The sequence below is a fragment of the Calonectris borealis genome, chromosome 23, assembly GCF_964195595.1.
Source record: "Calonectris borealis chromosome 23, bCalBor7.hap1.2, whole genome shotgun sequence".
Taxonomy (NCBI): Eukaryota; Metazoa; Chordata; class Aves; order Procellariiformes; family Procellariidae; genus Calonectris; species Calonectris borealis.
In genome coordinates this window covers 698743-713599 of record NC_134334.1, presented here as the reverse complement: position 1 = coordinate 713599, position 14857 = coordinate 698743, and the positions used below count along the sequence as shown (strand labels likewise).

The 14857-nt window shown below is 64.2% G+C and overlaps 3 protein-coding genes across 3 annotated transcripts in view; 1 reads left to right on the top strand and 2 right to left on the bottom strand.

The window, feature by feature from the left end:
• Positions 1-4964, bottom strand: part of CHD5 (chromodomain helicase DNA binding protein 5) — a 32406-nt gene extending 27442 nt beyond the window's left edge. The window contains 3 exon segments of the mRNA XM_075172172.1: positions 3328-3458; positions 4785-4871; positions 4874-4964. Of these exon segments, the coding sequence (XP_075028273.1) occupies positions 3328-3458; positions 4785-4871; positions 4874-4964 (309 nt within the window).
• A 122-nt stretch (positions 4965-5086) lies between these two features.
• On the bottom strand, positions 5087-7861 carry RPL22 (ribosomal protein L22). Its single transcript, XM_075172163.1, has 4 exons — positions 7753-7861; positions 7199-7303; positions 6278-6402; positions 5087-5305 (listed from the first exon to the last, which is right to left on the bottom strand). Exons 1-4 carry the CDS (start codon positions 7762-7764, stop codon positions 5161-5163), a joined length of 387 nt encoding a protein of 128 aa, XP_075028264.1. The 5' UTR covers positions 7765-7861; the 3' UTR covers positions 5087-5160.
• Positions 7862-9352: 1491 nt separating this feature from the next.
• Positions 9353-14246, top strand: RNF207 (ring finger protein 207). Its single transcript, XM_075172160.1, has 17 exons — positions 9353-9562; positions 9740-9872; positions 9947-10091; positions 10286-10367; positions 10438-10513; positions 10601-10726; positions 10869-10915; positions 11044-11116; positions 11221-11289; positions 11460-11528; positions 11643-11764; positions 12795-12984; positions 13070-13255; positions 13337-13388; positions 13480-13597; positions 13669-13749; positions 13842-14246. Exons 1-17 carry the CDS (start codon positions 9372-9374, stop codon positions 14002-14004), a joined length of 1923 nt encoding a protein of 640 aa, XP_075028261.1. The 5' UTR covers positions 9353-9371; the 3' UTR covers positions 14005-14246.
• The last annotated feature ends 611 nt before the right edge of the window (positions 14247-14857 follow it).

The window sequence follows — 14857 nt, the reverse complement described above, 5'->3', positions numbered from 1 at the left end:
GAATGTGCACATTAAAAACAACTGCGTAGTAAACCAAAGAGCAATCCCTCTGAGAGGCAGCTAACTGCTCTGCTAGAAGATCCTAAATTTTCAGACAGGGAACATTTAGGCAACGTTTTTAATTGCTATAACACAGGTAACATATGATGTTCCATCTTGTGTCTGCTTATGGCTTTACACAAATAAAGTCACATTCTTCTACCACAGTGTGAACAGCTAAGAAACTAAAGGAAAAGAAGAGAAAATCTCTTTAGTCATGTGCAATCTTTTCGCTCACTGGATAGACATTCTGCTAGGGTTTTGCTTTGTTTCTGTTTTCTTCTTCTGCCCAGCTGGGCACTATGTGCTGCAGTAGAACTGTGTGACTACAGGAGGATTTCAGCTGACACATGAACAAGACTGTCCTGGTGGATGCACGGAGAGTCCTGAAAGGGGCAGGAGAGCAGAGTCAGTCAGGTGAGCCTGGCTGAATTCCCTCACTTCCAGAGACAGGCAGCCACACGAAACCTCCATCTCCAGCGGAGACTTGGTCACACAGAGCTTCAGCAGCAAGGTGGGCGCTTCAGAAAGGCCTGGGCCCTGCTGGATGGCTGACAGATCCATTCTGCTTCCCCACAGTCAGAGGGGACCAGGCTCAGACGGCTACACCGTGCTGGGGAGCGCTAGAGCAGAGACTAGTCAGGTGGAATTTAGGTTTCTTTCTGGGAGAGAGACCGTGACCTGCCGCACAACTCTGACAGCAACCACACAGCCATCCTAACGAACGCCACCGCCTCCGGGTGGAGCACTCGGGTCCCAAGAGCCCCTGCAAGATGCGTGCGTTAGGGCACCCCTCCATCCCACCCAGAGCCCTCACGCTGGCTGCGGAGCAGCACAAGAGCTCAGCGGGAGGTCGCCCCGCGGCGAAGGCTCGGCCCAAGGCCCAGCACCGCGGACAGCGCCCGGGCCGAGCCCCCCGCCGCCGCCTGCAGGCCCCCTCTGCCCCGGGCCCTCCTGCCCAGAGCCACCGCCCGGCAACGGGAGTTTATCTTAATGCCCAAAACCAAGGGCTGCCGAGGCGCGCTTTCGCTCGGCGGCCATTACGGAGTTCTGGTCCTTCTCGGTTCAGAACAAACCCAGCCTTTCCTCTAGCGGGGTTATAAACAGTCGTAATTTGGCACGGAATAATTGGTTGCCATGGTAACTGCTGCAGTACAGGTTGAAATTCCCCCTCTCCGCTCCCTTCTCTGACAGGGACCTTCGTCTCCATACGCTGAGGTTCAAACCGCAGCCTCGTTATTTTATGCAGATTTTTCCGAGGCTTTGCAGCATCGATTCCTGCTCCAGGGCTTCCGTCAGCGTCGCTGCAAACTGAATGAGTTCCACTGCGGCTGATGCAGGCGAATTCCCGCACAAGTGCGGCGTGGCAGCACTCCTGCCCCACGCTCCAATGACAAAACCACAGGGGACGACAGGTGTCAGTCAGCAATGGCGTAGGCTCTGACCCCACATCACAGGCTTGCACCTCACTCCCACCTTCCTCTAGCAGGGGGAAAGTCCACTTACCCCACACAACTCTTGAGGACGAGTTTAGGAAAAGGAAGCTCCATTCAAGGTCCCCTTATCTTTTATCTCCTCATCCCAAAGGCAGCCTGGGTGCTGCTCGGTGCCTACCAACAGCTACAGTACCAGCTTCTCCCTGGCTTCGATGGACAAGGGAACAGTCTCCCACAGGCGGAACCGTGGTTGGTTAACACTGCTCACACAAGGCATTAATTAAAAAAAACAAGCGCACAAGCGCACTCAATGTTCAGGCTGTTATTTTCTCCCCACCCCTGGTAAGGCAGCAGTCAGACTCGGCGCAAGCTGCACACGTCACTGCTGGGCTCAGGCAAGCCGGCACTGACAGAAAATGAACAGAGGCGAAAATACCACGGGGTTTTATTTTATTCCCTCCTCCCCCCCTCCCCCAGAAAGCGGCATAGGAAAAAGATGTGTGCAACGATGGAAGAGGCACAGGGAGGCCGAGGGCCTCGGCCAGCTTTGTGCGGTATCTGCAGAAAGAGAACATCACCACAGCCACGAAGGAAAAAAGCTTCCTCAGGGCCGCGACTTCTGCAAAAGGTTGGCAGGTAAGGCAGTGCAGGATGGAATCAGCTTTCTTTAAATCAGCAGCTCATCACACTCACATCAGTAGCAAAAGCACTTGAATGCGCTACCTCGTCCAGCCAATCTGTTGTTACAAATCCCACAGGGAGCGGCTGGAGGAGAGGATGACTGGAGGAGATCAGCATCATTCAGGGTTTTGGCAAGGGAAGGGGTGGGGATGCGCTTAGTTGTGCTAGATGAGTGATTTCTCCCCAGCCGCGACATCACTGGGGAAGGAAGGGGGCTGAAGAACCTCCGCTGTTCGCCCTTCCTTCCCAGCAGCCTATTTGCATTTAGTCAGTGAAAGGGCCAGCACACAAGATGTCTGCTCCCGTCCTTGCATCCAGCACTGCCCGGGGACGGGAGAGACAGAGGCAGAGGCTGTGAAGCCCAGCTCCAGGACCGCACCGTGCCTGAGCCGGGTGCCCCGGCAGAGCACAGGCAGCGCCGGTCAGCCTTCCCAACCACACAGCAGACCCCCAACGCAGCCTCAGGAAGGCCTGATCCTTGAGGACACGACACCTCATCTTTGTTTTCTTACAGAAGGCCTAACAGCCCTTCCATGTGCCAAATCCTAGAAGCCCCTACGCTGTCTCGTTTGCAAAATGCCCTGGATGAGCACAGCAGACACCAATGTCTGCAGAAACCTCCAAGCCCTCCTCCAGTCACACCCCCAATGTGGCAATTTGCATCCCCCTCCCCAGAAACACGAGCCCCAGACACCGTATCGGTACGGGACTTGCCAGAAAGATTTACTGCCTGCCCCCAGAGACAACGGCAAGGAGGTGCTGTACTGCAGCGCGGGCAGGAGGGCTTCAACAAATGGGGATGGACGGTACCATCACACACACGGACATACACCGCAGCCGAGCCGCTCCCGAGGGGCGGGCAGCCGCATCACTGCTGGAAGGCACAGTGGCCACTTCTCCCTGCAGCTGCTCTCCAGAGACCACTCGTAGGGCAGATTTCCACCTCTAAGCATCCGAGCTGGACAAGAACCGCTCCTGCCCTGGCTCTAGGTCACCTCCCAGGACCAGAAGAGCGCCTGTTCGGCAAAGGAGCACCCCGATAACATCCTCCCCTTCCATCCACAGACACCTGAGAAGTGCCTGCCAGCAGCCATCAGTGCCCTGAGCAGCCTGCCTCTGCGCCACGGCTGAGAGGAGCCCCCCAGCCCAGTGTGAGAACATGCAGCATTACCTCCTTCTTCCTCCTCTTGATTTTGGCAGCCTTGCTGTCTTTCAGCTTCTTGGATTTCTTTTTTTTCTGCACAGCGACTTGCTCTTCTGCGAAAAACTCATCCAGTCCTTCCAGCACCCCATCATCTTCTTCTGGGGACAAAAGGGACAGCTCACGCAGACGGATTGCACAGGCACACAGGACACCGCGTTCACATTTATCCCTCTCAGAGGAGCACACCTGAGTGGCAGCATCAGGCCGCGAGACACGGAGCTCCGTGGCCTCTCCTGGGGACCCTCGCGCCAGCAGCTGACCCACTGCTGCCCCTCGAGGAAGCCCTGGCAGGGTCCTGCCCAGGAGCACCTGCCCCGGCACTTCTCGTGCCCAGCTCCTCACTGCAGCTCGCACACAAACACCCGAGGTTTTGGCAGCCTGCGTTTCACTCTCGGAAGACAGGCGCACGGAGATGCCCCCGCGTGCCGCCTGCTCTTACTGATCTGGGCCCGCAGGTAATTAGGGAGCATTAGGCCTTTACCTTTCGGATCTCCAAGCAGAGCCCATTAAAACGGATTCAATGGAAGGTGAACGAGGGACAGGAAGGCCTCGCGTGGAAGATGGGTGCCACGGCTCACAGGACGTTGTTCTGCTGTGGCTCCACGCCCAGGGAGCGCCTCGAGCACCAGCCAGGCTGCGTACACCAGCTCAGGGACCCCGGCCCCGGGCAGAGGCACACACGCTCTCACGCTCCCGTCGTTGGCAGCTCCCCAAACCCAGCACTCGCCAGCAGCCTGTCCAGCCTCTGCCTTTCTTTAAGGCCTACGTCAGTATTTTTATTTTTAATTTCTGAGCTTGTACAGTAATAACACTCCAGACTCGTTGGGACATATCTCTTGTTTGACTGCCAGCCGTACTGGTTTAGGCTCCGGCAAGGCAGGCGCCTGAGCTCCACCGAGTTCACCGGGAGGGGCGGGAGCCGGGCAGTGCCGGGAGCCCACCCCCGGTGGGACCAGCCCACGTCCTCCCCGTGCGCCGCACAGAGCCCCCGGCCCCCGGTCCTGCCGGAGAAGGGGCTTTGGAAAAGCCCTCCGGCCAGGCTGGAGCCCGTCCTCCGCGGTGCAGGGAGGGGCGGGCACCCGGGGAAGGACCAGGCCGCCCCCGAGCGCCGCTCCGAGAGGAAACCGTAGCAGCTCCAGCCGGAGCCGCCCCGAGGCGGACCCGCAGGCAGGAGGGCCCGGCAGGGACAAGCGCCGGGCCTCGGAGAGCTGCCAGCTCGGGCCGCCGCGCCCGGGCACACCCCCTCGGCGGGGCCGCCGCAAAAGCACCGCCGCCCGTTCGTGAGACGCGGGGATGACGGGGCTGCAGGAGTAGCGCCCAGCGGATTCAGCCCCGGGGCCGGCCGGGCGGGCGAGGCCGGCTACCCCCGGCCGGGCCGCGCCTCAGGGGAGACCCCGCCGCCCGCTCCCCCTCCCGCCGCCTACCCGAGACGTCCTCCTCGTTCTCCGCGTCGTCCAGCAGCTCCCGGCCGGCCGCCGGCCCCCGCATGCCGGGCGGCGGCAGCGGCCCGCGCCGGGGCCGAGCGGCGGGGCCGAGCGGCGGGCGCGGCCGCTCCGCGCGAAGATGGCGGCCGCCGCGCCACGCCCACCCCGTGACGCGCCCATGCCGCACGCGCCGCGCCCCCAGCCCCGCCCCCAGCCCCGCCCCTCCCCGGCGCTCCCCGAGAAGCCCCAAATCCCCCCAAATCAGCCCCCCGGGGCCCGCCAGCCGCCAGCGGAGCGCGGGCTATCAACAACTCTCCCCGCCGTTTATTCCAGGAAAGCAAAACTGTACAAAATGGCTGCCGGGCGGCGGGCCGGCTCAATCCTCCTCCTCCTCCTCCTCCTCGTCCTGGTTGATCTGGAAGTAGCGCAGCTCGTAGCTCTCCTTGCTGTTGGCCACCACGCGCAGCCAGTCGCGCAGGTTGTTCTTCTTCAGGTACTTCTTGGTCAGGTACTTCAGGTACCTGCCGGGAGAAGCACGGCTTGAAAGCGGTTTTGCACCCTCAAATCCGCGGTGTTTCTCTAGCGGCACCTCCCCGCGCCCCGCAGCCCCCACATGGCGCTTTTGGCAAACACAAACCACCGTTCCCACGGGCTTCCACCTCCACCGGGAGCAATGCGTCCCATCGGGCACGTTCCGGCAAAGCTTCTGCCAGGACACACCACCGCCGGGGGAGTCACACCGGCACCCCGACGACACGGAGCCTGGGAAACTATTTCCCTCCCCTCGCCCTCCAAGGCTGGACCGCACATCGTACTGCCACGCCACCGGTTCAACACACCACAGCGAACCTCTGCTCGGATGACGGCTAACCGCTGCCGGCTCCCGCAGCAGCTGCAGGGACCTGCCGGCTGCGGCACCGACACGGAGAAACCACATCAGCTGAAATGCAGATGCTTACAGAGCAGGGCACTGCCTGTTTTCCTCTTCCCACCATTTTAGACCTCCAGCTGCTTCGCTGTGCCGTCTCTGCCACAGCAAAAACCCCGTTTGTTGAAGCCAGACAAGGGACAGGCAGCCCCGAAAAGCAGGCAGTGGGCAAGGGCCCAGCAGGATAAGGCATGGAAGAGCTTGGCTGCGGATCAACCCCTGAACTCCGCGCTTGGCACCCTTTCAGCTGCGCATCCTCCCCAGCTGCCCACCCCACCGGCCTCCCCAGCAGGAACATCGACCACGTATCTCTCTCAAAGATCATTCGGGAACAGGCAGCCACCGCACCGAGCGTCACACAGTGTTTAACCAAGAGTCTTGGCTCGACTCCTGCCCCAAGACATCTCTTCACTACCGGGCCCTCCTGCCAGCCAGGCTCCCGTCTGAACACCAGCGATCCCCTGCCGCGGGCCGACTGCTGCCAGCAGCAACCGACCGTGGCTCCGGGCGCCAGCAGCAGCCTTGTGACGGCAATCGGTGCCACTGGCCTGCTCCTCCGCCTCACCTCTTTGAGAAGGGGACCTCCGATGTGACCGTGATCTTGCTCTTGCTCCTCTCGATGGTCACCACGCCCCCGCCCAGGTTTCCCGCTTTGCCGTTCACCTTGATCCTTTCCTGCAGGAACTGCTCCTACAAGAGAGGAACACCGCCGCTTAGCCGCGGCCGCCAGCTCTTGCCGGACAAGGCGTCCCCAGCTCGCCTGCGCCCAGCGCTTTGGCTTTTTGTTAGAGCTGCGGAAGAGTCAGAAGTGCTGTTACGTCCAGGGGAAGCGGAGGAAAGCTGCTTTCCTGACAGCCAGGAGGCTCTGAGCCTGCCAGCGCCTTCCACAACTAATCCAACCAGCCCATTCAGACCTGCACGTCATGAGGTTCTCAAGTCCGAATGCACCAGATCAGTGAGGTATGGACACATTTCCTGCCTCCCGAGGGGATGGCCAGTGAAGTGACAGCTGGGTTAGGATCCTCCGAGGACACCTCAGCCACAGCCCTGCACTGCCAACCTGTACTCAAGCACAGTCTGAATGAAAACAGGTTCATCAAACAGCACTGAAATGCAGCACGCTCTGCCCTCACCGCTCCTCACAGCATAACAGAAAACTCACCCCACGAGGGACGAACAGTAATACTGTTCGACAGGTCGGGAAAATGCTCATGCTTTAACTACAAAGTGTTTAAAAACAATAAACGTCTCACAGCCTCCAGCACCACCCAGGCTCCCTTTGTCTGCAGGGTGTTTCCCAGAGCTGCAGACTTTTACGCTGCGCCGTGGTGAGGAGCAGGAACAGAGCAGGGGCAGCAGGGGCTGCCGGGGCCGTGCTTGCCAGCACGCAGTTGGAAGCGGAGCCAGCAGCACCCCCGGAAAGGCCAGGCAGGGCAGCAGGGCCGTCACGTCTGCCGCCGGGGCAGCGGGGAGGCCCCGCACTCACAAAGTTGGCAGCGTCCATGATGCCATCCTCCACGGGGTGGGTGCAGTCCAGGGTGAACTTCAACACCTGCTTCTTTTTTTTGCCACCTTTCGCTGCGGGCTTCTTCTGTAGCGGGGGGAAAGAGAGAGCCGTGAGGGATCGGCTCCAGGCAACGGGCCCGGGGGCAGCGAGGAGGAGGGAGAGGGCCAGACCGAGACAAGGGGACCGGGCCGGGTTCCAGACTGGGGGAGAGGGAAGGGGCCCGGGCCAGGATTCGGGCCGGGGACAGCGGGGAGAGGGAAGGACGCCCACGGCCGCCAGCCCCCCCCCGGCCGCACGCCCGGCGCTTGGCGGGCCGGGCCCGGAGGAAGCCGAAGCCCAGGCCCCGGCCCAGGCCCGAGCCCGGGCCCAAGCCTGGGCCCACGCGCCGGGCCAGGCCGGGCCGCGCCGGAGGGGAAGGCGCCGGAGAGCAACGCGCCGGGGCAGACGGGACCGGAAGGCGGAGGCCCGGCAGGCCCCGTGTGGGGGGGGCGGGGGGGGGCCGGCCCGGCCACCCGCCGCCGGCAGAGACTCACCACGGGCGCCATGGCGGCTCCAGCGAAGGGGCAAAAAAGGAGCGCCGCGCCGCGCGCATGCGCGGAAACACCCTCGGGCCGCCAGGGCGCATGCGCCGTTCGCCGCGCCGCCTGCGCCCACGCCGCCGCCGGGCCGCGCGCAGGCCGCCGCGCGCCGCGCGCCGCGCGCAGTCTGCCCTAGCCGACCGCTGAGAGTGTCGATGGCTTCCGGCCCCTCCCACGCACGCCTCTGACTGCCCGGCGAGCGCGTAGTGCTGCCTGGCTGGGCGGCGCACGCGCGCGGCGGTCAGCGCGAGGGCGGTGCCGGGGCGGGGCTCTGGGCTGTGGGCGGGGGCTTGGGGCGGGGCTTCGGTCTGGGGGCGGGGCCATGGAGACGGGGCGGGGCCGGGCGGCAGCGGCTGGCGGGGACTGGGGCCGGCAGGGACCGGGGGGTCGGTCTGGCAGGGACCGAGGGATTGGGGCCCCTCTGGAGCACAGGCCGCACCCCGGGGTGCCGCGCTGCCCGCGGGGGCACATGTCCCTGCACCCCAGCCACTGCCTGCGGGAGCACCCTGCACCGCGGGGTGCTGTGCTGCCCGCGGGTGCACGTGTTCCTGCACCCCAGGGTGCTGTGCTGCCCGCGGGTGGCCCCCTGCACCCGGGGTGCCTCGCTGCCCACGGGGTGCACATGTCCCTGCACCCCACCCACTGCGCGCGGGTGCCCCCCTGCACCCGGGGTGCTGTGCTGCCCGCAGCATGCACCCTCACCCCCTGGGGGCCATCGCCACATGGATGCCCACGTCCCCACAGCCCAGGTGCGCCCCGAGGCCACGCAGTCCCGCGTCCCCACACCCCGAGGGCCGTCCCTGCCGCAGGCTGCCGAGGAGCGTGCGGGGCTATTTTTGGGCCATGGCATGGCAGCCATCCGGCAGTGCCAGGGGGCCCCACGTCACGGGGGCGGCCGGGCCTGGCCACCTCGGCATCGCTCTCATTCCAGCCAGCGCACGGGGAGCAGCGGCACGGCACAGCTCGGCTCGGCACGGCCGATCCCCCAGCTTACAGACGGGGAGAGGTAAAGCCTTCGCCTGGCCACGGTGCCCCCCTGTGCCAGGGACGGGGGCTCCCCAGCGTGTGGGGCAGCTGGCTGCCTTCACTGCCAGCCTGCGATTATAGGGGATATCCCAGGGCAAGGGACACCCCACTGCAGGGGATGCTCCCTCCTCAGGGACACCTAGTCCTGGGGCATCCCCCACCCTTGTTCTGGGGGACGCTCTGCTGCAGGGGATGCTCCTTCGCAGGGGACAGCCCATCCCAGGGTGACACCCCATCCCAGGGTGACACCCCATCCCAGGGGATGCTGCTGCTCTGGAGAGGCCCGCCCTGGGGGGCACCCCACTGCAGGGCCCATGCCACCCGGCCCTGCTGCCCCCGGCCCACGGTGCCAGGGGAAGGGGCGCGTTCAGGGCAGCCTCATGCCGTGCTGCTCATAACCTAAAAATAGGCGGCAGCTCGCAGGCCCTGGGGGACAGGATTCCATCCTTCGTGCGGCAGCCACGGTGCTCACGCAAAGCGGGGCCACACGGGGCTCCCCTGGGCACAGGGGGTGAAGCGGGGCGCGGGGGGCCCTCTCTGCCCCACAGATGGCTGGTGGCATCTTCTCCCCGCTGGGGAGCTGCTCGGAGCTGGAGAAGGCCAACTGCCACCCGCTGGTCTGCCTGCTCTGCCACGAGCCCTACCAGCACCCCTGCCTGCTCGACTGCTACCACAACTTCTGCGCCAGCTGCCTGCGGGGCCGCGCCAGCGATGGCCACCTGCGCTGCCCGCTCTGCGGGTAAGGAACGGACCCTGCCTGGGGGGGCGCCGGGACCAGGGCACGCACCACACGGCCAGCAGCCTCGCGTGGCACTGCTCCTGGCGTCCCCAAAGCTGCTCCTACCTGCCCTGGGCAGGTGTCCCCATCCTTATCGCCATCCCCATCCCTGTCCATGTCCCCACCCCATCCCTGCAGGCACCCCTCAGTGGTGAGAGGGGGTACGGGGCTGCCCCCCGTGGACCGGCTCCTGCAGTTCCTGGTGGACAGCTCGGCTGACGGCGAGGAGGACGTGCAGTGCGCCAACTGCGACCGGCGCTGCGCCAAGGCGGTGAGGGCAGTGGGGTGGGCAGGGGACCCCTGCCGGGGCCATGCCCACCGCCAGCCTCCCCCCCGCCTGCACAGGAGCTGGACACCATGTACTTCTGCAACACCTGCGGGCAGCCCCTCTGCATCCCATGCCGTGAGGAGACCCACCGCGCCAAGATGTTCGCCCGCCATGAGATCGTCTCCCTCTCCAAGCGCACCAAGGACATCCACAAGAAGTGCCGTGAGTACCGTGCCATGCCATGCTGCACTGTGCCATGCCATGCTAGGCTGCACTGTGCTGCGCTGTGCCATGATGCACCATGCCGTGCTTGCACCATGCTGTGCCGTGCTGCACCGTGCCGCGCTATGCCAGGCTGCACCATGCCGTGCTGCACCCTGCCATGCCAGGCTGCCCAACGCCCCCATCCCTTGCAGCCCTGCACGAGGAGCCCTACATCATGTTCTCCACCGAGAAGAAGTCCATGCTCTGCATCAACTGCTTCAGGGACATGCAGGGGTGAGCAGCCCCGGCCCCACATCTGCCCCGCACCCTGTCCCGTCCCGTGCCCTGATGCCCGTACCCACAGGGAGAGCCGGGCACACTGCATCGACATCGAGACGGCATACATGCAGGGCTGCCAGCGGCTGGACCAGGCAGTGATGGTGGGCAGGGGCCAGCAGGTCTCAGGGAGGGGCATGGGGGTGCGATGCTGCCCGCAGGGCTGCAGCTGCCCCACCACCTCCGGGCAGGCCGTGAAGGAGCTGCAGACCTCCACGTGCGAGGCCATCGTCCTCCTCAAGGCCATGATCGAGGAGGTGCGCAACAGTGCCAGCGAGGAGGAGGCGGCCATCAACTCCCTCTTTGGCCGCATGCAGGTGCGATGCAACCACCCGCACATCGTGCCCTGTGCCCATGGGTGCCCAATGCACAGGGAGGGGACTGTGGTGGCCACGGGACACAGGGTAGCCATGGGACACGTAGCAGCCACAGGACACAAGGCAGCTGTGCCAATTGCAGGAGCAGCTCTCCGAGCGGAAGAAGACGCTCCTGAAAGCTGTGCAGAGGTGAGGGGCCGTGGGCTGAGCCATCTCTCAGGGCTGTCCCCCACCTCCCGGGGTGCGTTGGGGTGCCCTGGAGCCAGAGGGCTCTCCAGTGCCCCACAAAGGCTGTGCCTTGCCCTGCTCTGCTGCAGCCAGCATGAGGAGAAGGAGAAGGCGTTCAAGGAGCAGCTCGCCCACCTCGCCTCCCTGCTACCCACCCTGCAGGTAAGGCCCCAGACCGGGCAGGCATGCCCCGGCCCCAGGAGCCAGGCAGGGTCCGGGCTGCCCCGGCCCTGGGGGGCACCAGCAGTGACACCCCCCGTGCACAGGTCCACCTGGTGACCTGCTCGGCCTTCCTGAGCTCCGCCAACAAAGCCGAGTTCCTAGACCTGGGCTACGTGAGTGGTGCCAGCACTACGGGGCAGCTGGTGCATCCTGCCACAGTGCCATGGGGTGGCTGGAGCATCCCACCGCGGTGCCATGGGGTGTCCGGTGCACCCTGAGGCAGTGCCAGGCTCATGGGCAGGGTGCCGGGCACCCCTCACTGCGCCTTGCCGCTGCCTTTCAGCAACTGATGGAGAGGCTGCAGAGGATCGTCAAGCTGCCGCACCGCCTGCGGCCGGCCCAGACCAGCAAGGTAGAGCCCTGCTGCCCGCCCGGGGCCAAGCCCCTGCCCGCAGCGCCCCGCAGGCAGCCCCGGCTGTCGGCTCTGCCCCGGCCCCAGCCGCACTCGCCCCATCTCGCCTCCCAGATCAACAGCGAGTACCGGGCAGAGTTTGCCCGCTGCCTGGAGCCCCTGCTGATGCTCAGCCCCCGCCGCTCCGTGGTGGGCAGTGCCAGCGGCATTGGTCCTGGCATCACCGGCACGAACATGTGAGGTGCTGGGATCGCACCCGGGGCCGGGGTGCATCCTGCCACGCATCCCCCCGGGCATCCCGCCGGGCCAAGCTTGCCCCCACTGCTGTCCTTGAGCCGGTCACCTCGGTGGTGGCGCGGGGACAGCATGGAGCACAGCTGCGCTGACAAAGGACAGGCACGGGGGCTTCAAGTGACACTTCTGGGAAGTGGGGTGGGCAGGTAGGCGGGCAGCAGGGTGCCCGGGTGAGCCTGCACCCTGCTCCCCAGCCCAGCCCCCCGCCACGGTCCCCAGAGGGCTCTGCCCCTGCTGCTGCTGGTGCTGCGCCGGGGCCAGCTCCTGCTCACCCGTGGCACTGCAGCCTCTTTGCCCGCCACTATTTTTATCAGAATTTCAGGGAAGTGCCCGGCCGTTCCTCGCCCGGGATATATTTAGGCCCATTGATGTCACGGCAGCATCGGCCCTGCCAGGCGCTCCCAGCCAGAGAGGACAAACGGGCGCTGCCGCCCCATGGGGACTGCTCCTTGCCCCCAGCCAGGCTCGGCGCCGCAGGGCGGCTGAGCTCCCGGAGGCTGCCAGCCCCGGCACAGACAAGGGGAGTGTGACACTGCACGGTAGGACCGATGGCGGTGGGGCAGCAAAGCCCGGGCGGTGGGCAGCGTCGGGAGGCTGCGGGGTGTGGGGAAATGCAGGGGCAGTGGTGCTCGCCAAGGGGCCAGAGGATGCCAGCGGTGAGGGAACGAGCCGCATCCTTCCCTTTAGAAACCAGAGCGTGCTAAGCTCGGCTCCTGCCTTCTCCCTGCCACAGCCGGTCCGAAAGCCGTGGGCATTGGGAGAGCAGCCCACGGAAACCTCACTTTTGGGGCGGCGTAAGGCGCCTCCGACTGACCCCATGTGCTCGGGCGAGGGAAGGGATGTGCAGGGCTGGCGCGTCCCCAAGCACCTTGGGGCTGAGGGGCGGTGGGGCTAAGCCAGCAGCGTAGCCCCTGGCACCTCGCCCCCGCCGCTGCTCGCCTGCAGTGCACCGCTGTTGCCCTCTCCGTGCAGGCTCCCTGGTGGCCAATGCTCCAAGACCCTCATGGTGCCTGGCTGCCCCCCCGCCGGCGATAAAATGTCCGCCAGCCCCATGGTGCGGAAACCAACGATGCACCGGTACATCAGCACCAAGGTCCTGCTGGCTGAGGGGTGCGAGACCCCCTTCGCCGAGCACTGCCGCAACTATGAAAACACCTACCGGGTATGGAGCGCGGGTCGGGACGAGACGGGGTGGGACCTGACGGGAGGGTGCTGCTCATGTGGCAGTTACCCCCCGGACCCTGCAGATGCTGCAGACGGAGATTCAGGGCCTGAAGGACCAGGTACAGGAGCTGCACCGCGACCTCACCAAGCACCATTCACTCATCAAGACGGAGATCATGAGCGAGATCCTGCAGAAGTCCCTGCAGATGGATGTGCAGATCGCAGCTCACTACTCCGCCGTGGAGATGATGCGCAGCGTCTTCGAAGAGGTACGGCTGGCGCATCCCGGCGGAGCAGGTCCCTCTGTGCCATACCGCAGCACACTGCCCAGCTCCGTCTCCCCATTCCAGGTCTGGGAGGAGACGTACCAGCGGGTGGCAAATGAGCAGGAGATCTACGAAGGTACCGGCGACTCCACTCCCCCGGCCCCAAACCCTCCGTGCCCGCTGCGGGGGCGCAGCCATGGCCACAGCCCGCTCCTCTCACCCCCCAGCCCAGCTCCACGACCTGCTGCAGCTGCGGCACGAGAACAGCTGCCTGACCACCATCACCAAGCAGATCGCGCCCTACGTCCGCTCCATCGCCAAGGTGAAGGAGCGGCTGGAGCCCAGGTGAGGGGCGTGGGGGGGCTTTCGGGGCCAGGAGGGACCCGGCGCCATGGCTCATGCCCCTCCTGCCGCAGGCTGCAGGAGCCCCGGGAGCCCAAGGAGGAACAGGCGCAGGTGCTGCTCAAGATCTGCGACGACAGCGAAGTGGCGCCAAGGTAGGCGACAGCGAGTGCCTGGGTGATGAATTCCCCCCACGCCCTTTCCTGGCTGCTGACCCTGCTGAGGTGCCGTGCCTTCCCTTCCCCAGGGACACCTCGCCCGGCGGCAAGGAAGGGGCTCCAGCCAGCCCCAGGGAGGGCTGTGCGCCTGGCGGCGCCCCTGGAGACCCTTCCCCGAAAAGCAAAGACTGCTGCAGGGGACAGCAGAAAAGCGGGGCCGAGAGTGCCACCTGGAAAGAGCTTGCATCATAGAACCCGACACCAAGTGAGTGCACGGAGCCGCTTGGCGCTCGCCGTGCAAAAGCTGTGCCCTGATTGTCGACCGGCTCCTCTTGCCTTGTGTCACGAGCAAAGGCAGGAAAACACAGCCTGGGCACACAGTGTCTGCAGCGTATCAAAAGCCTGCCTTAGGGAGACTTTGTTCATCAAAAAAAAAAATTGTCTTTATACTCTCCCTCTAGTGTGTTTGAAGTGAAATAAAAGGGCGCAAGTGTACACATCCGCTTGGTTCTGCAGCTCTGGACAAAACGGGCCTGCCAGCTCAGGGTGTCCAGCTGCTCTTAAAACCACGAAGTTTGCAAACATGGGAAAAAAAAAACAAAACAAAACAAAAAATGCCTCGTGGAGGGTAAAGCCAGGAGCTCACTGCAGGGTCTCAGAGTGTCCTGCAAACCCCTGACAGGCAGCGGAGGCAAAAACGCAGGCAGGGCACTAGAAAGAGGCACTCTGCTCCTTGTTCATCTGTGCCATTTAAAAACTTACCGGCTGCTGCAGTGCAGGAGGGCAGGGTTTGACGGCTTCCTCTGGCTTTTCACTAAAGATTCAGACGCCTTCCCCACGCCTGGGGAGTTCCTGTCTCCTAACCAAGCTTCCAGTCATAGGATTCAGGAAAATAAAAGGTTAAGAGAGGCTGCTGATCTCAAAAGCACTGAGAGGGCTCTGAAGATTTTGCTCAAGGTGAAGTTTATCCCTTTCTTTTCGTGCTAACACATCCTGCCTTGGGCAGACCCTGCCGGCGCACAACTGGAACCAGGGTCAGAGCTAGTGCTGGCACACTCTCGCAAATTAGGATCTACAAAGAACAACTTGAGAATAAAGTCTAGTT